Raw genomic sequence first — 22,875 nt, forward strand, 5'->3', positions numbered from 1 at the left:
ACAGAAGTGCTTCCCTAAAAGCTACCTGGGTTTAAACAAACATCTTCTCATTTCAAAAGAGAAAAGCTCAGTTTATATAGGGAAAGAATAGCAAAGTATTTGTTTTATTTCCTCGAATATTATAGGCTGGAGTTTAGCTCCAGATTGTCATAGAGAGGAATCAATATATCCCCATATGCATCGGAGTCACGTCTTTCACAGTCATTTTAGAGCTTGTTTCTACCATAAGGCATCACAGAGTTAAGCATTGTTATAGAACGCTTTATGTAATCTGGATACGTTTTATGTATTTATTTAAAAATATAAAGCAAACAATAGATTTCCTTTTTGCCCTTTTATTTAACAAAGGGTATGTGATACCCTCACTCAATTCGAGACCTGGTTTTAGTCAAACACACCAAGCCCTTCCCAGACACGGGTATTTAATCAGTGCATACGACAGTGTTGGAGTATTTGGCTATAACGACATCGATGGAAAGGATAATTGTGTCTGTCGAACAGGTGGGTTTACTACTTCTTTTTTGGAAGATGAATAAATAAGCTCCAATTATATTTAACCTCTGCATCGGAGAGTTACAATGTTGATGTCATTATGCACCCTACTACCAATAGTAGGAAAACAAGTTTCTCATTAATAATATCCCACCTGTTAAAAAAATCAATCAAACAAATGTATTTATAAAGCCCTTTTTACATCAGCCGATGTCACAAAGTGCTGTACAGAAACCTAGCCTAAAACCCCAAACAGCAAGCTATGCAGATGTAGAAGCACAGTGGCTAGGAAAAACTCCCTGAAAGGCCAGAACCTAAGAAGAAACCTAGAGAGGAACCAGGGTCTGAGGGATGGCCAGTCCTCTTCTGGGTAGAGATTATAACAGAACATGGCCAAGATGTTCAAACGTTCATAGATGACAAGTGGGTCAGATAATCACAGTGGTTGTTTTGGGTACAACAGGAAAGCACCTCAGGAGTAAATGTCAGTTGGATTTTCATAGTCGATCAATCAGAGTTAGAGACAGCAGGTGCGGTAGAGAGAGAGTCCAAAACAGCACCTCCGGGACAAGGTAGCACGTCCAGTGAACAGGTCAGGGTTCCATAGCCACAGGCAGAACAGTTGAAACTGGAGCAGCAGCATGACCAGGTGGACTGGGGACAGCAAAGAGTCATCAGGCCAGGTAGTCCTGAGGCATGGTCCTCAGGCTCAGGTTCTCCGAAAGAAAAGAGAGAAAAGAGAGAGAGAGAGAGAATTAGAGGGAGCATACTTAAATTCACACAGGACACCGGAAGAGACAGGAGAAATACTCCAGATATAACAGACTGACCCTAGCCCCCTGACACATAAACTATTGCAGCATAAATACTGGAGGCTGAGACAGGAGCGGTCGGGAGACACTGTGGCCCTGTCCGACAATACCCCCGGACAGGGCCAAACAGGTAGGATATAACCCCAACCCCTTTGCCAAAGCACAGCCCCCATACCACTAGAGGGATATCTTCAACCACCAACCTACTACCCTGAGACAAGGCCGAGTATAGCCCACAAAGATCTCCCCCACGGCATGACCCCGAGGGCGGCGCCAACCCAGACCAGATCACGTCAGTGACTCAACCCACTCAAATTACGCATGGAAGAGCACCAGTAACCCAGTGACTCAGCCTCCTTAATAGGGTTAGAGGCAGAGAATCCCAGTGGAGAGAGGGGAACCGGCCAGGCAGAGACAGCAAGGGCGGTTCGACGCTCCAGTGCCTTTCCGTTCTCCTTCACACCCCTGGGCCAGATTACACTCAATCATTGGACCTGCTGAAAATATGAGTTTCCAATAAAGACTTAAAGGTCGAGACAGAGTCTGCGTCTCTCACATGGATAGGCAGACCATTCCATAAAAAATTGAGCTCTATGGGAGAAAGCTCTGCCTCCAGCTGTTTGCTTAGAAATTCTAGGGACAATAAGGACGCCTGGGTCTTGTGACCATAGCATATGTGTAGGTATGTACAGCAGGACCAAATCGGAACGATAGGTAGGAGCAAGCCCATGTAATGCTTTGTAGGTTAGCAGTAAAACCTTGAAATCAGCCCTAGCCTTAACAGGAAGCCAGTGTAGGGAATCTAGCACTGGAGTAATATGATCCATTTTTTTGGTTCTAGTCAAGATTCTAGAAGCCGTGTTTAGCACTAACTGAAGTTTATTTAGTCCTTTATCTGGGTAGCAGGAGAGTAGAGCATTGCAGTAGTCTAATCTAGAAGTGACAAAAGCATGGATTAATTTTTCTGCATCATTTTTGCACAGAAAGTTTGGGATTTTTGCAATGTTACAAAGATGGAAAAAAGCTGTCCTTGAAATATTCTTGATATGTTTGTCAAAAGAGAGATCAGGGTCCAGAGTAACACAGAGGTTCTTCACAGTTTTATTTAAGATGACTGTACAACCATCAAGATTAATTGTCAGATCCAACAGATCTCTTTGTTTCTTGGGACCTAGAATCTCAAAACCATCTCTGTTTTGTCCGAGTTTAATAGTAAAACATTTGCCGCTATCCACTTCCTTATGTCTGAAATACAGGCTTCCAGGGAGAGCAATTTTGGGGCTTCACCATGTTTCATCGAAATGTACAGTTGTGTATCGTCCCCATAGCAGTGGTAGTTAATATTATGTTTCCAAATGACATCACCAAGAGGTAAAATATATAGTAAAAACAATAGTGGACCTAAAACAAAACCTTGAGGAACACTGAAATTTACAGTTGATTTGTCAGAAGACAAACCATCCACAGAGACAAACTGATATCTTTCCGACAGATAAGATCTAAACCAGGCCAGAACTTGTCAGTGTAGACCAATTTGGGTTTCCCATCTCTCCAAAAATGTCAATAAGCATTTCTCTACGGCTGGCCATGCTTTCCACCTGGCTACCTCTACCCCGGTCAACTGCCCGGCACCCTCCACAGCCAAAGCCCCCACCATTTCCCCTTCACCCAAATCCATATAGCAGATGTTCTGAAAGAGCTGCTAAATCTGGACCCCTACAAATCAGCCGGGCTAGACAATCTGGACCCTTTCTTTCTAAAATTATCTGCCAAAATTGTCGCAACCCCTATTACTAGCCTGTTCAACCTCTCTTTCGTATCGTCTGAGATTCCCAAAGATTGGAAAGCTGCCACGGTCATCCCCCTCTTCAAAGGGGGTGACACTCTAGACCCAAACTGCTACAGACCTATATCTATCCTACCCTGTCTTTCTAAGGTCTTTGAAAGCCAAGTTAACAAACAGATTACCGACCATTTCGAATCCCACTGTACCTTATTAAGCATCTCCAATCCAAAATTACATCTAGAATCGGCTTCCTATATCGCAACAAAGCATCCTTCACTCATGCTGACAAACATACCCTCGTAAAACTGACCATCCTACCGATCCTTGACTTCGGTGATGTCATCTATAAAATAGCCTCCAGCACTCTACTCAACAAACTGGATGCAGTCTATTACAGTGCCATCCGTTTTGTCACCAAAGCCCCATACACTACCCACCATTGCGGCCTGTACGCTCTCGTTGGTTGGCCCTCGCTTCATACTCGTCGCCAAACCCACTGGCTACAGGTTATCTACAAGTCTCTGCTAGGTAAAGCCCAGCCTTATCTCAGCTCACTGGTCACCATAGCAGCACCCACTCGTAGCAATTCCTCCTTTGGTCGTCTTTCCTTCCAGTTCTCTGCTGCCAATGACTGGAACGAACTGCAAAAATCTCTAAAGCTGGAGACTCTTATCTCCCTCACAAGCTTTAAGCGCCAGCTGTCAGGGCAGCTCACAGATCACTGCACCTGTACACAGCCCATCTATCTACCTACCTCATCCCCATACTGTATTTATTTATTTATCTTGGTCCTTTGCACCCCAGTATCTCTACTTGCACATTCATCTTCTGCACATCTACCATTCCAGTGTTTAATTGCTGTATTGTGATTACTTCGCCACCATGGCCTATTTATTGCCTTAACTCCCTTATCTTACCTAATTTGCACTCACTGTATATATACTTTTTGTTTCCTTTTGTTCTACTGTATTATTGATTATGTTTTGTTTATTCCATGTGTAACTCTGTGTTGTTGTATGTGTCGAATTGCTATGCTTTATCTTGGCCAGGTCGCAGTTGCAAATGAGAACATGTTCTCAACTAGCCAACCTGGTTAAATAAAGTTGAAAAAATAAATGAACAAAATAAAAAGAATGTGGTGATCGATGGTATCAAAAGCATCACTAAGGTCTAGGAGCACGAGGACAGATGCAGAGCTTTGGTCTGACACCATTAAAAGGTAATTTACCACCTTCACGAGTGCAGTCTCAATGCTATGATGGCATGACCCCATATCACACATGGCGTGACCCCATAATTGTTACAATTACAATAAAAAAATAACACTTTTATATAACATATTTAACATATATTTGAATATTTCTGTGGAACTGTAAAACAGAGTAAGATCATTTGAGCTTTGGAAACAACTGCTTTCATAAATGCATGGCGGGCCTAGTTTCGCTGGAGTTGTGTAAAATACGTTTTATGTCAATGACCCAGCCTTAACGAATTTCGCTTATTTACATATCGAATTTGATTGCCCAACATCAGTTTCAACATTTATTTATTTTTCGTCTCCACCTAGAGTGGCCGCTTTCCTCTGCTGTGGTGCTGATGTGTTTTCCCTCGGTAGCTGTACATGGTCCTGAAATCAAATCATCTGATTTTGCTTGGACACCAGGCCTGATCTCCAGCTCCACCTCTGGAAACTATCTAGGTGGTCATGCGACTTCTCCTGCGATCTGAGGAGGTGGCACAGATTCTTCCAGTCCCTGGTTCCATCCCTGACCAGTGCAGATTTGCACTCGTGTGAAAACATTTTGCAGCAAAAACAGAAGGCTGCATCGTTTTGCTTGGAATAGACAAGCCTGGTCTCTCCCCATTCGCCATCCTCCTGTTGTAGTGGGCCACAGAAAACTTTCATTGTCCCTCATCTCTTGGGAAATTCCCCTCCTTAATCCTGATGTGGCCCAGCTTGCACTAACATATCCCTTAAAGACCCATTCCTATATTTTGGCCACTCACTGGGATCTTTTATGTTTTTTTGTCTAGGAGTTCGGATTTAGCAGCAGCACCACCACTGTCATCTGGGACGGGGAGCGACGAATCTGAGTCTGGGTCCAAGACATTAGGGTCTTCGCCAACATTGTTTGGAGGTGTGGCTAGGCCTGGTGCGACCACCTGTTCTAGTCCAGCCAGAGAGCTTTAATCATTGGTGGAAGTGCATGGCTCCGAGTCCTCCGGTTTGTGTCTCTTAGACTTGGTAGCAAATTGTTTCAAATCTCTATAGATGACTTTTAGCTAAAACAATATCCACTAGTAGTAGCTAGCTAACGTTAACAAGCGAGGTTAGGCTACTGCCTTAATCACTAATCGTTTTCGTCACACACAAACAACCTTAATAAAAATACAATAATTTAATTGGCAGATTCATTTTTATTAATGTTTCACAATTGGATAATCCCATATAAACACACACATCACCATAGTTACCAAGGATATTGGGAGTGAACTTCGAGAGAAGTGGGAATGGGGTTGGGGCGGGAACTGCAGCAAGGCTTTTTAAAATGTTTTTTATTTAAACTTGCTTTAAAAAAGATGTATGCTCACAACAAATACAAAAAAATAGAAATATACAAACAAGAGAACATAAACTTAACAGTATTACATATCAAGATTCATTTTCAATTTGTTAAATACTTTTATGGTGCGTATTGCTTTTTTGTTTTTACATTTACTGATCATTTCAAAATAATATTTAAATGATATCTTAAATAATGTGAAGAGGGGTTTGTTCTCTGCCCACATCATTTTATGGACAAAGAATCTTCCATGAAAGATAAACAAATTAACAATGAGAGTTAAATCAGGGTGCATATCATTTGGATGAAAATAAAACATATCAGTCTTTCAAATGAACATTAATAGTCGTTTCTTTTAAAATAAATCTTCTAACTCACTCCAAAATCCAGTACATTTTAGCAGAGGGAATAGTAACATATTGACTATTGACATAGTTTCCTTATATCCATGTTATTACATTTATAGTTTAAAATGTCGATTCCTTCTAATTGTATTGAGGCTACAAAATCCTCAACAGTTGCACTTGGAGTATTGTTATATTATCCTAAAAGAAGAATAGCACCTTTAGGGACAGCTCTCACAACAATTTGATACTCCTCAGGAGTGAATGTAACATTGTGTGTTCTAATAAATTCTGGATAATCATATAATTGTCCATCATTATTCAATAATTGTTTAACCCAGATAATGTTGTTGTCAAACCAGTTCTGGAAAATAAAGACTTGTTTTTGTATTTATGTCTTTATTATTCCAGATTGTATACCTATGTGGGGAAAAATGGTGTTTGTAGAAGTACTTGTTTATGAAAGTTTGCACGCTTAATTGGGATTTGACCCATATTAAAGTTGCATTTGAGTAATAATTCTAGACCAGCAATCTGTTGGAATATTAAATTAGGGATGATATTCCAAATGCAATCTTTATTTCTTAAATAGTTTTGTATCCATTTAATCTTAAAGATTATATTAGAGGTTTTAATATCCAGAGAATTCAACCCTCCCTCACCCTGGGTGCTACATGTTACCGCTTGTCTTAAATAATGAGGTTTATTCCTCCATATGAAGTTAAATAATTTAGTATCAACCATTTTAGTTACTGACAGAGGAACATCTAAGGCAAGGGAGGTATAAACTCATCTGGACAGACATAAAAGTAGATAAAAGTACACGTCCAGATAAAGAAAGATTTCTTAATAAGCAGGAGTTAAATATCTTTCCAATTTTCTCTACAATGGGAGATAAATTTAAGTTGGCTCTTTCTTTCTGATCTTTGCTAACTGTAATACCAAGATATGTGATCACATATTTTACAGGGATATTACATACTGAGTTTAAGTCATATCTTTTCAACACAAATAATTCACATTTCCTAATATTCAGAGATAAACCTGATACATGTGAGAAGGCATTCATACACTCAATAGCTTTCCTGACTTCAATATGATCAAAAAAAGGTGGTGTCGTCAGCCAATTGTGAACATTTTATCTCTTTGTCTTGTCTCTGAATACCCCTAAAACTAGCCTTATTTATATGATGTGCCATAACTTGTCTGACCAATAAAAATAAGAAAGGAGAAATTGGGCATCCTTGTTTAATTCCACGTCTAATGTCGAATCTTTGTGAAGTTCCATGGGATAATTCAACAGAGCTGTTATTAATATTGTAAAGTGTCTTAATTACACTTTGAAAATATTGATCAAAACCAAAAAAATCAAAGTCTCTAAAAGAAAATTATGTTCAACTGTATCAAATGCCATGTAAAAGTCTAAAAATCAAATAAAGCTATCTTCCATAATGTGCTCATTGTCGTCTATCAAGTCCAATACTAGTCGAACTGCAGCAAGGCTATGAGCTGGTGGCGCCGGAGGGCGGCAGCCAAATTGTCAAAATGCCGCCCCAAATTGAAGTGCCGCTATAGGCTGGGGCCTAATCTTGCCTAATGGGAGGGCCGGCCCTGCTAATAGGCCAAAACCAGATGGTTGTTTAGATTGGCTCATGACGACAGATGCACATTTAAAAAGTATACTGAACAAAAATATAAACACGTGTTGGACCCATGTTTCATGAGCTGAAATAAAACATCCCAGAATGCATGAAAAGCTTATTTATCCCATTTTTTTGTGCAAAAATGTATTTACATCCCTGTTGGTGAGTGTTTCTCCTTTCCCAAGATAATCCATTCACCTGACAGGTTAGGCATATCAAAAAACTGATTAAACAGCATGATCATTACACAGGTGCACCTTGTGCCGGGGACAATAAAAGGCCACTCTAAAATGTGCAGTTTTGTCACACAGCACAATGCCACAGATGTCTCAAGTTTTGAAGGAGTGTGCAATTGAAATGCTGAATGCAGAAATGTCCACCAGAGCTATTGGGAGGGAATTCAATGTTAATTTCTCTACCATAAACATTGTTTTAATGAACTTGGCAGTACATCCAACCGGCCTCCCAACAGCAGACCACGTGTAACCACGCCAGCCCAGAACTTCCACATCCGACTTCTTCACCTGCGGGATGGTCTGAGACGAGCCACCCAGACATTTGATGAAACGGTGGGTTTGCACAACCAAAGAATTTCTGCACTAACTGTCAGAAACCGTCTCAAGGAAGCTCATCTGCATGCTTGTCATCCTCACCAGGGTCTTGACCTGACTGCAGATCGGCATCGTAACCGATCTCAGTGGGCAAATGCTCACCTTCGAAGTGTGCTCTTTACAGATAAAGCCTGGTTTCAACTGTACTGGGCAGCTGGTGTATGCTGTCGTGTGGACGGGAGGTTTGCTGATGTAAACGTTGTTTAGACTACCCCATGGTAGCAGTGGGGTTATGGTATGGGGAGGCATAAGCTGTGCAATTTTGCCCCAGTCTATATAACATAGAACAAACACAAGCGCATTTTATTAATGGCAATTTGAATGTACAGAGATACCGTGACATGATCCTGAGGCCCATTGCTGTGCCATTCATTCGCCGCCATCACCTCATGTTTGATCATGATAATACATGGCCCCATGTCGCAAGGATGTGTACACAATTCCTAGAAGCTGAAAATGTCCCAGTTCTTGCATGGCCTGCATACTCACCAGAAATGTCACCCATTTGGCATGTTTGGGCTGCTCTGGATCACCCTGTACGACAGCGTGTTCCAGTTCCCGCCAATATCCAGAATCTTCGCACAGCCATTGAAGAGTGGGACAACAATCCAAAGACCACAACAGTCTGATCAACTCTAAGCAAAGGAAATGTGTCGCACTGCATGAGGCAAAAGGTCACACCAAATACTGACTGGTTTTCTGATCCACAGCACTTAAAAAAAAAAAAAAGTGTCTGTGACCAAGAGATGCAATTCTTTATTCCCAGTCATGTGAAATCCATTCATTAGGATCTAATTTATTTATTTAGCTAATTTCCTTATATGAACTATAACTCAGTAAAGTCTAAGAAAACACCAGACATTTCTTTTGCAATACTCTTGTTATTGAGTTCCAGCGATTTAACATCACATTTTACTCAGTTTTGTTTACTCCACCCTACTATATTCAATGTAGTGCTTTGACACATTTAGTGGCTATTTTTTTTATTCCAAAAGTTAATTGTTTTTCTTAAAACAACTGCCATGGATTGCCATGATTGTCCCATTATATTATACAATTTGCCCCAGTCTATATAACATTCAAATATAGAATTTCAAATGGCAAAAAAAAAAATCAACAACTAAAATTGTAGATCCATTTCTCTACATTGTACTTTAAGGCTCCTTTAACACATACTTTCAACATAGACATGGAATACAAAAATCAACATAGAAAAAGCATAACTGTATATTGAAGCGTACATGAATAGAAAAAAATCTAATAAAAACATTGAGGACAAATTATTTTCTGTTTCTGGGCAAAGTAAAACAGTTCTTTCCTCCTCCATGACAATATGTCATGTCCATGTTAGGTCATTCTTTTGAATTGTGTTGATGAATGTTGTAATGAATTCAAGGCACTCCATCAAGTCTATTCTTGCTGTTATCTTATCCTGGTAAAGAGGTTTAAAACGGACACCGATTCCTGAATAAAAAGAGGAAAAAGTTCATTTAAAATCACAGGACAACAAGAAAGTAAAACATAGACAAGTACTGTAATTTAAGAGCAGATTTGAGTGTAGTGTGTACTGTACACAAATGTGAAAAATCAACTCCGCTTTAGCACCTTTGTTGACCGTGTTTTACTAAAGAGATTCCAGAAGCGTAGCGTTTCATCACCAGCCCCTGTGACAATGGCCTCACCATCAGGAGACATTGCCTTCATAGTGCAGGGGATAGACAATATCAGAACATTAGGAAAAGCTAGGAGGTTAGGAACATTAAAACAAGACAATGTTACTTACCAGATAGAGTACCCTGTATGAGTGTCCGGTAAGCTTGGCTACTTGACTGAGTGCAGGATATTTCCACACCAGGATCTGATTCTGAGAGTAACCATGTGTGCTGACCTATAGAAAAGGGAGAGTGCACCAGACCATCAAAGTGCCATCAAGGTTTAAATAACATTATAGGATCACCATCACAACACTGAGTGGTACATACCAGTTCATTGGCATGTTTCGACCATGCCAGGTTGCAGACCTGCGAGCCTGTGTCCATGCACTGCAGTGGCTGTGCGGTGAGCGTGTTCCAGAAGCGAATGCAGCGGTCAGCCGTTCCTCCACCAGACGCCAGCAGCCCGTGCTGGTGGGGGGACCAGGCGATGGCTTTGACTGCAGCTAGGTGATCCGTGTACTGCTGCATTGGTACCGTACTAGAGTGGTTCCACACAAGCAGCTGAGAGAAATGCAGGCCATAACCAGAACAGACATACATGGTTGGTGAGGTTGTTATGTTGTAAACTTAGCTAATCGATGTTAAAAGCCATATCTAAGGGATGTGGACACAGAGTCATGATATATGCTATTATACCTTATTGTCGTTGCCCCCAGAGGCAAGCAGCTGGTGGTCTGTACTCCACTTCAGACCACATACTTCCTGCCGGTGACCCTGCAACTGACGGTCAGACTGGAGAGGTGGTGTGCGAATGTCCCTCTGCAGGATCATACGGTCTCGACTACCTGATGACAACTGGTCTGCGTTCCATGCCAGTGCACCTGTGGAAGATAGGACATGGGAATGGTGAGGGAGAGACCAATGAAATGAACAACTAGTATGCTACATCTATAACAGGGAATTTCCACTGAGTGCTCACCAACTCTAGCAGTGTGACCCTCTAGTGTAAAGAGCTTTTTGCCAGCTGCTGCATCCCAGATCTGTACGTAGCCTTTGTGAGTCCCCACCGCCACATGATTGCCCTGAATCAGAAACGCACAGCATTGGAGTCAGGAAACCACACACACACAAAAAACAGCAAGAGCAAGTAAAAAGTGTTATGGTGGGATTTACAAACGGCAGATATAGAGTTTAACTCACTCTCTCTGACCAGCCCACGGATGTAACAGAATTTCCCTCCACTGATAAGTCACACAGACGAGTTACCTGGAAAGACAAATCAATGCTCTCTGAGGGTATGTATAGAAATGAACACCATGTGGAATGAGAGGCTAATTAAATCATCTGCACATGTATTAGTCACACAAGCAGTACCTGGCTGGTGCAGGCACTCCAGAGATAGACGCATGTGCCTAAGCCAACACTCAGCACATTTAAAGCAGACCAGTCCACAAGGTTGAGGTAGAAGTCATCCTGTAGTTCTGGAGCATCCAAGACCTTGAATGGGATCTTTGAGATTTTACGAGTCTGCTTCCTGGGTGACCGTAGCAACTTCTGACTGCACAGAAAGAAAACAAACCAAATGAAAAAACATTGATTTGAAGTTAACAGTAACCACCCTGCATCTTTACAGAGACACCAACTTATGAATTTACCTTTTGCTACTGACAGGTGACAATGAGTAGGGAGAGATGCCATTGTCCTCATCTGTTGTGCTCCTAGCACTGAGTGAGTACTGCACATAAAGGAAAAGGTTTGGGTCAGACCTTGCTCCAGAATAACTTCATGTAGCTTGGAAACAAATTAGATTCTTACACTGAAGAGACTCCTCTTTTCCGGCGTGGATGGCTGTAACCGTCTGTCCTCTGTCTGGGGGTCCTGAACTTTGTCAATGCCTGCTCCGAGCAGCTCATTTTTCAGCAAAGCCGAGTAGGCCAGCCCATCTGCTAATACAGAACCACAGTTACATTAACTACTATAATGTATGCCGTTCTTAAATGTTAGTAATTTCATCTGATGTGGCATAGTTTGTCATGTAACTTACCTTTGCTGCTATCAGATGTCACATCCTTTGTTTTTCTATTTGGACTTGGTGATTTCTCATTCTCCTAAAAAGACAGATCACATACACATTTCTCAATGAGCTGACTAAATGTATCAATAAAATAATCTATAGTGAGGTAATGTATTATAATTGATAGGGTATTAAAGATTAATATACATTGATTCTGTGGAAATTGATGTTCCAGTTGGCCCCTGCACGGGATGGGATGAACCTGTCACCATGCTTGCTGGGAGAGGACATCGGGGAGTTGTTGGGCGTCAGGTTTCGCATCACCTCGGTCACCTTCTGTACAATGACAACGTGTAAAATAATGACTAATAATGAATCATGACAAGTAAATGGTGAACCAACAAGTGCCAGTGCCCTTTTAAAATAACATTGTTCTAATAGTATTTCATCACTGCGCCACTTTGGTTAGGTGAGACACACCTTCCTTTTAATAACCCTTCAGAAATGTTCCCAGTAATATAATAAAAGCGAGTGGCATGATAATGAATACTTACAATGGGGCTGGTGTTTTCGTTCTGAATGTTGATCTGCCGAAGCAGGCGACGCTGATACTCTTGGTCCATAGTAGTGGTAGTGCCTCGCTGGCTGGATCTTGATGGGAAAGCCACAGTTAAAAGAGCAGTCTACTGCTGGCACTGATCCTCTGCACTTTGCATGCCAGGTATTTTTTTTTTACCAAGTTAACAGAAACAACACCACCAAAGAAACGAGGGTTCAGTCTACGTCGATGACATTTCACTAAACCAGATAGCTAGCTAACTTCACTAAAGTCCGGAAGAATAGACAGGGAGCCTTCCCGTCTGCTTGGTAACGTTAGCAAACTAAGCTAACTCTGATAAGCTACCAAATACCAAACACATTGCCTTGGACACGGAAGTAAATATTTTTAAATCGAGTGCAGGTGTCAGGACACACCAGTATATATTTTTTATCTTATTCACGAGCAACTGAAGAGCAATAATGTAGAATGAAAGAAGTAAAAATTATGTGTGCTAGCTTGTTAGCTGGCTAGCATAAAATGTTACTGACCAAATTGCAATGCATTGTGGGAAATGCTTACGTAGCTAAGCTGTTCAAATCAAAACAGTGAACAGTCAGTCACACGTTGCCAGAGGAGAAGACTGCTGCTGCAACTAGCTAACGTCTGTTTGGTGAATTCTGAAAACGCACATAAGCTATGTCGTTAGGTTAGCTAATCAACGTAACTACTTCCTTTGCTAACAGTAGACACAGGTTAGCTAGCAAGCAAATAGTTTAGCTAAAAAAAATACTCATAACCAGAGCCATCTATGTATCTTAATAAATGGCTGTGCTGATAACACCCATGGAATTATAATGAGTTAACGTTATCTAGCTCAAATTGAGCTTGAAAACATAGCAGTTAGCTGCATGCATGTCTCCATTTTGATGATGTAGCTAGATTCGACACTAAGCCATGGAGAGTTCTATGAAGAAAGCTGTTGTGGAACGGAGGTCGAGGCTTCTATATCTGTCCATGAGGCGTAGAGAGAAGATTAGGAAAGCCATCATGGATAAACGGATGGAAATCCAACGGCATATCAGACATAGAATGTATATCCTCAACAAAATGAAGAGGCTTGCACATACAGTAAGTAACAATTTAATGTGGAATCAACCTGACAAGGTAAAGTGACTATCAAGAGAACACATGCAGTATTTCAAAGACAAAATCAAATATCCTAGGAGATTCAAACATCCCAACTTGTAACAGTTTTTCAATGAGTAAAAAGTGGCAATTCAAATATCCATAACTGCTATCTTTTCTTTTAGTTTCAGCCACCACCAAGCTCACCTTCAAGACCATCCTCCCCCTCAAGACCCTCACCCATGAGACATTACTCACCTGCAGAGCCTAAATCAGACTGGTGGGAGAGGGTTGTTACTAAGGAGTTCCATCCTCAAGACTGGCTCAACACATTCCATCTGACCAAGGACACATTTGACCAACTCTGTGACCAGCTCAGACCGGAAGTAAAAGACCCTACCTGTCATGTCTCTCTGGAGAAACGCGTGGCAATGGTTATATTACGGTTGGCCACCAACTTGGACTATCTCTCTATTGGTGACCTACTTGGCACGAGCAGCACCACAGTAATCAAATGTGTACGAGACGTATGCAATATCATTGTGACAGTGCTGAAGCCACTCTTCATTCATCAGCCAAGTGAACAGGAGCTGGAGGAAATTGCTGCTGCGTTCAACACACAGTGGGGTTTCCCTCATTGTGTGGGTGTCATTGACTCCCTTCACATTTCTGTGAAATCTCAAAGCCAAACCAGTGATGGCTGGAACAGCAAAGGATGGCCCTCCACGGTGGTGCAGGGAGTTGTGAATGGACATGGTCACTTCTGGGACATCCGTGTAGGCTTTTCAGGCAGCACTGATGATGCAACCATACTGCAGGGCTCTGAACTATGGATGTTGGCGAGAGAAGGGGGACTGTCACCGAAGACACCTCACAAACTCATGGGCCAACCTCTTGGCTTTGTGCTGTTGGGTGATGCAGCCTTCCCTTTGCAGACCTGGCTGCTCAAATGTTATCCAGAGTCACCTCAACTAACACCTCAGCAACGTGCATTTAATACTCAGCTAAGCCATGCACGGACCCCTATTGAGGGTACCTTTTGTCGCCTGAAAGCCCGCTGGCAGTGCTTAAAGCGCAACAACAGCAATGCTGCCCTGATCCCTGTGATGACTCAGGCATGCTGCATTCTACATAATATGTGTGAGATGAATAATGATCCCTTTATGGAGAAGTGGCTTGAAGAGTCGAGCCAAAGCCTTTCCCAGCCATGTGACCTAGCTCCTGCATGTCTGGATGACTCCAGTGGCGAGGCGGTGAGGTCTTTGCTATGTGATTACCTTCATCAGCTACCAGAATCACAGAAGCAGGGCAGTACACATACAGCGCCACCTGACCTGGCAGACTCTCACCCTGTCACACTCTCGTGTGCTGAAGCAGTCAACATATTAACTACACTAGACTGACAATGTTGATCTGTAATCCTACTTTTCAAATGCATTGAAAAGTGATGTGTATATTATGGACAGTATGTGCATGTCTGCCATGAAGCATCCATATCAATTTTTTTTAATATAAAATATGGTTACTTGTTGTTTCCAGACTCAAAGCCCAGAAATGTGAAAACATTTCTATAAAACTAACCCCTGAAGTATGACTTGAACAGCACTGATTGACAAAGACAGTATTTACAGGAAACAATTGACATTTTAATACAGTCAACCTACAAAAATGTATAGAAAAAGCTGTTGGTCTATATGCATATGGAGAGGAATGATCCATGAGGTTGTGGAGTCAGTTACTCAGAGTGGCTTGCTGCATGATCACAGAACACATACTCAGCATCTGCAGGTACTCATCTGCACCATCCACTAAACACTTGTCGACCACCTGAAAAATGAGACAAATCAATAAGTCACAACTACTGTAAAATAAGATTAACATCAATGTGGCAGTTATGCCATTTTGAAACACCTACTGCCATCTTTTCTGTGATGGCAGACTTCTGCTTGTCATTCAGCTCTTCCTCTATGATGGCTTCGTGTAGCTGGTTGATGATCTGTGTGGCAGCATAGCCCTCATCTACCATGTTCTGTAAGTGGCAGAATGGCCGGGTGATTAGTCTGACAGAAAGGTGCTACATTAAAAGTGTCATGCAGTTAGATTTTCGATCCCTATGTAATGAAGCTGCAATAAAAAGTGAATGTGCATACCCGAACAGCAATCTCTAGTTTTTCAAATGTTCCCTTGTAACAGATTTTGAGCAAATTGTCAATCATCTTGGGAGGAACAACCTTAGAGAGGAATGTCAGCAAAGTTGGATACCTCTTGATTAGACTGCAGTGCATAAAACAGGCAACTATTGTTGATGAGTGAAATACAACAAAAGCACTCACCCCAGCTATCTCTATGACCGCACTCTCCGTGATCTCATTATCTGTGTTCAGCCGTGCAGCACTTTGAAGAAAGGTTATGGCTTTTCTAAGATCCCCTTCTGAAACCTTCACCAACGCTGCAATACCCTGCAGGAAGACAGAATGGAAGATGATTTTTATTCGCTTTTATTTAACAAGGGGAAAAACACATCGAGACCTAGGTCTCATTTGCAAATGTGCCCTGGGAACAATACAGAAAATGTAATTATACGCAATTTAAAACAAAAAAAATAAATAGCAAATATTATATACAGAAAAACATAACACATTTATCAATATAAAAATCCCTTTCTCCTAAACTGACCCACAGACGACACCACATCCAAATGAAAAGTTACTTGGAGATTATTCCACATGATAGGGGCCTAATAGGAAAAGACAGATTTACCCAGCTCTGTGGATACACGTGGAGTCTCCAGCATTAACCAACCCTGTGATCTAGTGTTGTAATCAGAGTTTCTATATTTCCACAATGATGTGAAGTCAATTGTAGTTTCAGTTAGGCTTTATAAACAAAAACAGAATAATGAAGTGACCTACTTGTTTTTAGCAATGTCCAACCAACTTTATGATAAAAACATCTAACAGTCAAAACTGTTTGATGTTACAAAATGAAGTGTTTATTTTATTTCACCTTTATTTAACCAGGTAGGCTAGTTGAGAACAAGTTCTCATTTACAACTGCGACCTGGCCAAGAATAAAGCAAAGCAGTTCGACACATATAGCAACAGAGTTACACATGGAATAAACAAACATACAGCCATGGCAGCAAAGTAATTACAATATACCAATTAAACACTGGAGTGATTGATGTGCAGAAGATGAATGTGCAAGTAGAGATACTGGGGTGCAAAGGAGCAAGATAAATACAGTATGGGGATGAGGTAATTGGATGGGCTATTTACAGATGGGCTGTGTACAGGTGCAGTGATCTGGGTGCTGCTCTGACACCTGGTGCTTAAAGCTAGTGAGGGAGATATGAGTCTCCAGCTTTAATGATTTTTGCAGTTCATTCCAGTCATTGGCAGCAGAGTACTGGAAGGAAAGGTGGCCAAAGTAGGAATTGGCTTTGGGGGTGACCAGTGAGATATACCTTTTTTTAGCGCGTGCTGCTATGGTGACCAGTGAGCTGAGATAAGGCGGGGCTTTACCTTTGGTGACAAAACAGATGGCACTGTGATAGACTGCATCCAGTTTGTTGAGTAGAGGGTTGGAGGCTATTTTATAGATGACATCACCAAAGTCGAGGATCGGTAGGATGGTCAGTTTTACGAGGGTATGTTTGGCAGCATGAGTGAAGAATGCTTTCTTGTGATATAGGAAGCTGATTCTAGATTTAATTTTGGATTGGAGATGCTTAATATGAGTCTGGAAGGAGAATTTACAGTCTAACCAAGGTATTTGTAGTTAACCACATATTCTAAGTCAGAACCGTCCAGAGTAGTAATGCCTGACGGGCAAGCAGGTGCGGGCAGCGATAGGTTGAAGAGCATGCATTGAAGAGCAGTTGGAGGCAACAGAAGGAGAGTTGCATGGCCATGAAGCACGTCTAAAGGTTAGTTAACAAAGTGTCCAAAGAAGGGCCAGAAGTATACAGAATGGTGTCGTCTGCATAGAGGTGGATCAAAGAATCACCAGCAGCAAGAGCAACATCATTGATGTATACAGAGAAGAGTCAGCCCGAGAATTGAACCCTGTGGCACCCCCATAGAGACTGCCAGAGGTCCAGACAACAGGCCCTCCGATTTGACAAACTGAACTCTGTCTGAGAAGTTGGTGAAACAGGCGAGGTAGTCATTTGAGAAACCAAGGCTATTGAGTCTGCCGATAAGAATGTGGTGATTGACAGAGTCGAAAGCCTTGGCCAGGTCGATGAATACAGCTGCACAGTAATGTCTCTTATTGATGGCGGTTAAGATATCGTTTAGGATCTTGAGCGTGGCTGAGGTGCACCCATGACCAGTTCGGAAACCAGATTGCATAGCGGAGAAGGTATGTGGGATTCAAAATGGTTGGTAATCTGTTTGTTAACTTGGCTTTCGAAGACCTTAGAAAGGCATGGTAGGATAGATATAGGTCTAATGGTTTGGGTCTAGTGTCTCCACCTTTGAAGAGGTGGATGATCGTCGCAGCTTTCCAATCTTTGGGAATCTCAGACGATACGACAGAGAGGTTGAACCGGCTAGTAATAGGGGTTGCAACCATTTCGGCAGATCATTTTAGAAAGAGAGGGTCCAGATTGTCTAGCCCGGCTGATTTGTAGGGGTCCAGATTTTGCCGCTCTTTCAGAACATCAGCTAACTGGATTTGGGTGAAGGAGAAATGGGGAGGCTTGGGCGAGATGCTGTGGGGGGTGCCGGGCAGTTGATCGGGGATGGGATAGCCAGGTGGCAAGCATGACCAGCCGCAGAAAAATGCTTATTGAAATTCTCAATTATAGTGGATTTATCAGGGGTGACAGTGTTTCCTAGCCTCAGTGCAGTGGGTAGCTGGGAGGAGGTGCTCTTATTCTCCATGAATTTTAGTGTCCCAGAACTTTTTGGAGTTTGTGCTACAGGATGCAAATTTCTGTTTGAAAAAGCTAGCCTTAGCTTTTCTAACTGCCTGTTTATTTTGGTTCCTAACTTCCCTGAAAAGCTGCAGGGGGCTATTCGATGCTTATGCAGTACACCACAGGATGTTTTTGTGCTGGTCAAGGGCAGTCAGGTCTGGAATGAACCAAGGGCTATATCTGTTCCTGGTTCTACATTTTTTGAAACGAGCATGCTTTTTTAAGATGGTGAGGAAGGTACTTTTAAAGAATAACCAGGCATCCTCTACTGACGGGATGAGGTCAATATCATTCCAGGATACCCTGGACAGGTCGATTAGAAAGGCCTGCTCGTTGAAGTGTTTTAGGGAGCGTTTGACAGCGATGAGGGGTGATCGTTTGACCGCAGACCCATTATGGATACAGTCAATGAGGCAGTGATCCCTGAGATCTTGGTTGAAAACAGCAGAGGTGTATTTGGAGGACAAGTTGGTGAGGATGATATCTATGAGGGTGCCCGTGTTTACGGATTTGGGGTTGTACCTGGTAGGTTCCTTGATAATTTGTGTGAGATTGAGGGCATCAAGCTTAGATTGTAGGATGGCCGGGGCGTTAAGCATGTTCCAGTTTAGGTCACCTAGCAGCACGAGCTCTGAAGATAGCAATCAATTCACATATGGTGTCCAGGGCGGTCTATAGCAAGCGGCAACGGTGAGAGACTTGTTTCTGTGTGCTATGTGTCCAAAGGGCTTCAAAATACTGGTAGCTGCATTCATGTATATAATATCTCCATAATCTATAACAGAAATACTGTAAGTGTGGACTGAATATTTGTTTTCTACTATTTAATGAAAGGCAAGTCCTATTCCTATGGAAGAAGCCCAACTAATTCTTAATTTCTTGACTAATTCCTCAACATGCTTTTTACCTCAATCCAGATGCCCAGATATTTATAGGCGGGGACACGATCAATTGGGGCACCATCTAACATACTTATGTGTAAAACATCAGTTACATTACATGATTTGGAAAATAACCAAGAATCGAACCCTGTGTGACACCTTTTGTTATGTCTAGAAATCCTGACTTAACCCCATCAGTAAGTATACACTGTTCTGTCTTTTAAATCATTCTCAAACCAGCTGCAAGCAGTCCGGTCTAAGCCAATCATAGAGTTTCTGAATAAGTAAGGTGTGATCCAAAGTGTCGAATGCCTTGGACAGGTCAATGAAGAAGGCAGCAGTGTTTCTTCGTATCTAAACAATTTCTGACAATTTAAAACCATATAAGTAGTAGAGATGATACTATGACCTGGTCTGAACCTGGACTGTTTTACACTCAGAAAAGATGTAGCAGTTAAAAGGGATCCAGGTGAGTGTTAATCAATGATTCCAGGATTTTTTCTAGGCAAGCGAGTTTGGTAAGGGGAAGATAATTATTTAGATCACTCAGGTTGCCACTTTTATGTAGAGGAAGCACATGGGCCGCCTTCCAAACTCTAGGGATAGTACCAAATATAATTATAAAACAATGATGATGCAGTGTACAGTTGTAATCATTACCTCCTTTGAGTACTTGAGATTCTCCTTGTCACAGATATCCAGCAGGCGCTCTTCTTGGACCTGATTTGCTAGAGGTTTGAAGCGGAATTTGGAGCATCTGGATGTCAAGGGCTCAATAATCCTAGAAATAAAATCACAGCCAATTTAAATTGGCTTAGCTACAGATTTAACATTTATTACATCATATTGTAAAGTGTCTCAAAGTGTTTGTAATGTTATGTAAAAAAAAATACAACTTATAGATTTCATATTCTAGAGTGCCTCTTGGAATACGAAGCCCAACTGACCTGCTGACGTAGTTGCAGATGAGACAGAAGCGGGTGGTCCGGGACTCCTTCTCCATGGTTCGTCTGAGAGCAGCCTGAGCAGCATTGGTCATTGAGTCAGCCTCATCCAGGATGATGATCTTAAAGGGTGGGCATGGTTTCCCACTGTCAGAGGTAAGGAATGGAAAGAGGCTTTAATATCCTAATTTAACATGAACAATATGCTGACTGTTATAGGGGGTAAGGAAAGTACATCTATTATATGATCTGATTTGTTGTGTAGATTGAGCTTGCTACATGTGTGTTTGGGGGGCTATGTGCATGTAATGAAGGTTAAGGAAACTGGTACTTGCTCAGTGCGGTGGCCTGCTACAGTCAGCTGGGCAAATCTCTTGACTTTCTCTCTCACCACCTGAATCCCTCTCTCATCGGAGGCGTTCAGCTCCAGCACTCTCTGTCGGTACAGCTCTGGCCTGTGGAAAGAAACGGAAACTGATAACTTACTGTGGTGTAGACAAGCACTGGAACCCACAAACGCAGATCTGCATCAGTTGGGAGTTGGAACGCAGTAATCTGGAAAGCTGGTGAGTCACTCTCACCCATAAAGTTCCCTGGCTGCAGCCAGGATGGTGGAGGTCTTTCCTGTTCCAGGTGGTCCATAGAACAGCAGATTGGGGAGCTGTAACAGAAATCATGTAATATTCAAACAGAATCCCAGGCAGACAGTATTTACCCTAAGCATATAAAGTCACTTACTCGTGGAATTGAAGAGGCTACTTACATCAGCGCCCTCTATAGTCTTCTTCAGCACAGCAACCACCTCCTCTTGAAACACCACGTCTTCCATACATTTTGGTCTACTTTAAACAGCCAAACAAGGGTTTTCAGTGTAGTTGATCAAATTAATGCAGGATTTTCTTTCTGACTAAACATATTATGCCACTTTAATTATCACCAAGATATTTTTTCTGCAGCTACTGAATAGCATTCATATTATTTGGGTGTCTGTAATTACATTTTATGAATGAAGGTTCTCAAGGGCTACAGCCGCTGAGAAATTGAACTTACTATTTCTCTACCCAGGGGACAGATTTCTGCTTCTTCTCTCCACTGGTCCCTGTACCTTTCTCTTTCAGAGGTCTGGTGGCTTGAGTTGATGTTCCTTTCAAAAACGCCTGCATGGCTCTTCTTTGAAAATAGGATTTAGAAAACAGATCACTGCCCATTAGTCACTGGGTCATACTTGACTGTATTGAGTGTCAAAAAGAGGGTGACGTTCACCTCTTTCTTTGACAAGCTAGCTAACGTTAGCTGGCTAAACAATAACAATCACCAGTTAGCTAGCTCGTAGAACAGTTAGCAAGTAGCAACAGTGCTCAGTAGCTAGCTATATAGCTTTGGTAATAAGAATTAACTTACCCAAAGTTGATTGAAACCAGACTTTAAAGTTAACTTACACCGTTTAAAATAATTAAGAATATGTAGCTAGTTAGTTAAAATGCGTTGACATTCGGAATGTGTAATCTGTTGACATGTGTGGTTGATTTCCCGCCCTGACGGTTGTCACTAGTTACCATGGCCACAAAATTAGAATTATGTCTAAAACCCCGCCTATTTCTAAAATGTATCTTCTTAAAATCAGACCCTAGACGTAACCCTAACCTTAACCGAACGGCTAACATTATGCCTAACATTACATTAAGATCAAAAATCATTTTTATTTTCTTTTTATAATTTTTTTACAACACAGCCAATGTTGACTTTGTGGCTGTTGTAACTAGCGACAACCCGCCCTGATGGAGAAGATGCGACGCCTTCTTCCGCTACGATATATTTTTCCTCCAATCAGAGAGTTGAGCGACGGTAACTTTTTAATATTCAAGGCGTCTTCTTCTCTTCATCCGTCTCTTCTCTTCATCTGTCCCCTCATCTAGGGAGGTAGTTCATGTTGTACTACTATCGAATGATGTATTACAAATAACATGGTGATTAAAAGAGTACAATTATGCCATGGCATTGTTTAATACTCGTTTCTTATGGGCTTGAAGGGCATTCTAGAGCGTGCATCATTTTCTTATGACACGGTATATCCGCACGGTAGAATTTGTCTTTAATTCATACTTACATGTTTTAAAAGCAAAAGTCGAGTTGAAAACATGATTGGTATTGTTGAATTCGATTATTACAATAGAAAGCTAGGACTGATGGTTTGGTTGGCTAAAATAGCAAGTATGTTTGATTACACAGCAACTATTGTAGCTATCTATTAAACTTGCTAGCTACTTCAGATGTTGAACACATTTCTACAGGCAAATGAATGAACACATTTCTAGTGGCAAATGTGTTGAATTATAGCCATGGTATAAAAGGGATAATGATCAACTCGGGGCTCAATGCTTTCTCTGGAAAATAACGCAACTCCTTGGAAGGTAATTTCAACTCAGTTATTACATCGTCATGGAAAACACCTTTGACGTCCTTCAACATTATTTTCCATAGAACGCATAGCCACTCGTTGAATATCCCTTACACATTTTCATTTTGTATGCCTCATCAC

The 22,875-nt window shown here is 41.6% G+C and overlaps 3 protein-coding genes across 11 annotated transcripts; 1 reads left to right on the forward strand and 2 right to left on the reverse strand.

Annotated features, from left to right (window-relative positions):
* Positions 1–9,113: 9,113 nt before the first annotated feature.
* On the reverse strand, positions 9,114–14,020 carry LOC110524451 (fizzy-related protein homolog). 6 transcript variants are annotated; one of them, XM_021604091.3, is made up of 14 exons: positions 13,846–14,020; positions 12,476–12,572; positions 12,129–12,257; positions 11,952–12,015; positions 11,723–11,853; positions 11,563–11,642; positions 11,282–11,465; positions 11,108–11,173; positions 10,887–10,989; positions 10,604–10,788; positions 10,235–10,468; positions 10,036–10,140; positions 9,858–9,950; positions 9,114–9,716 (listed from the first exon to the last, which is right to left on the reverse strand). In XM_021604091.3, exons 2-14 carry the CDS (start codon positions 12,542–12,544, stop codon positions 9,675–9,677), a joined length of 1,485 nt encoding a protein of 494 aa, XP_021459766.1. In that variant the 5' UTR covers positions 12,545–12,572; positions 13,846–14,020; the 3' UTR covers positions 9,114–9,674. The 6 variants fall into 6 exon arrangements, with proteins under 6 accessions (XP_021459766.1, XP_090091880.1, XP_036834144.1 ...); XM_090235754.1 differs by having other exon boundaries at positions 11,723–11,850; positions 13,846–13,985; XM_036978249.2 differs by lacking the exon at positions 13,846–14,020 and having other exon boundaries at positions 11,723–11,850; positions 12,476–12,971.
* On the forward strand, positions 12,557–15,742 carry LOC110524452 (uncharacterized). The gene is made up of 2 exons (XM_021604095.3): positions 12,557–13,590; positions 13,773–15,742. The coding sequence occupies exons 1-2, from the start codon at positions 13,417–13,419 to the stop codon at positions 14,988–14,990; spliced, it is 1,392 nt and encodes a 463-aa protein (XP_021459770.2). The 5' UTR covers positions 12,557–13,416; the 3' UTR covers positions 14,991–15,742.
* Positions 15,212–22,309, reverse strand: LOC110524454 (replication factor C subunit 4). 4 transcript variants are annotated; one of them, XM_021604097.3, is made up of 11 exons: positions 21,738–22,309; positions 21,387–21,503; positions 21,100–21,178; positions 20,918–20,997; positions 20,672–20,791; positions 20,340–20,483; positions 20,053–20,173; positions 15,921–16,046; positions 15,738–15,818; positions 15,503–15,616; positions 15,212–15,414 (listed from the first exon to the last, which is right to left on the reverse strand). In XM_021604097.3, exons 2-11 carry the CDS (start codon positions 21,497–21,499, stop codon positions 15,319–15,321), a joined length of 1,074 nt encoding a protein of 357 aa, XP_021459772.1. In that variant the 5' UTR covers positions 21,500–21,503; positions 21,738–22,309; the 3' UTR covers positions 15,212–15,318. The 4 variants fall into 4 exon arrangements, with proteins under 4 accessions (XP_021459772.1, XP_021459773.1, XP_021459771.1 ...); XM_021604098.3 differs by having other exon boundaries at positions 21,100–21,175; positions 21,387–21,506; XM_021604096.3 differs by having other exon boundaries at positions 21,387–21,506.
* Between the last annotated feature and the right edge of the window lie 566 nt (positions 22,310–22,875).

Source organism: Oncorhynchus mykiss, chromosome 5 (genome assembly GCF_057628025.1).
Source record: "Oncorhynchus mykiss isolate SJ-2025 chromosome 5, ASM5762802v1, whole genome shotgun sequence".
Classification (NCBI taxonomy): Eukaryota; Metazoa; Chordata; class Actinopteri; order Salmoniformes; family Salmonidae; genus Oncorhynchus; species Oncorhynchus mykiss.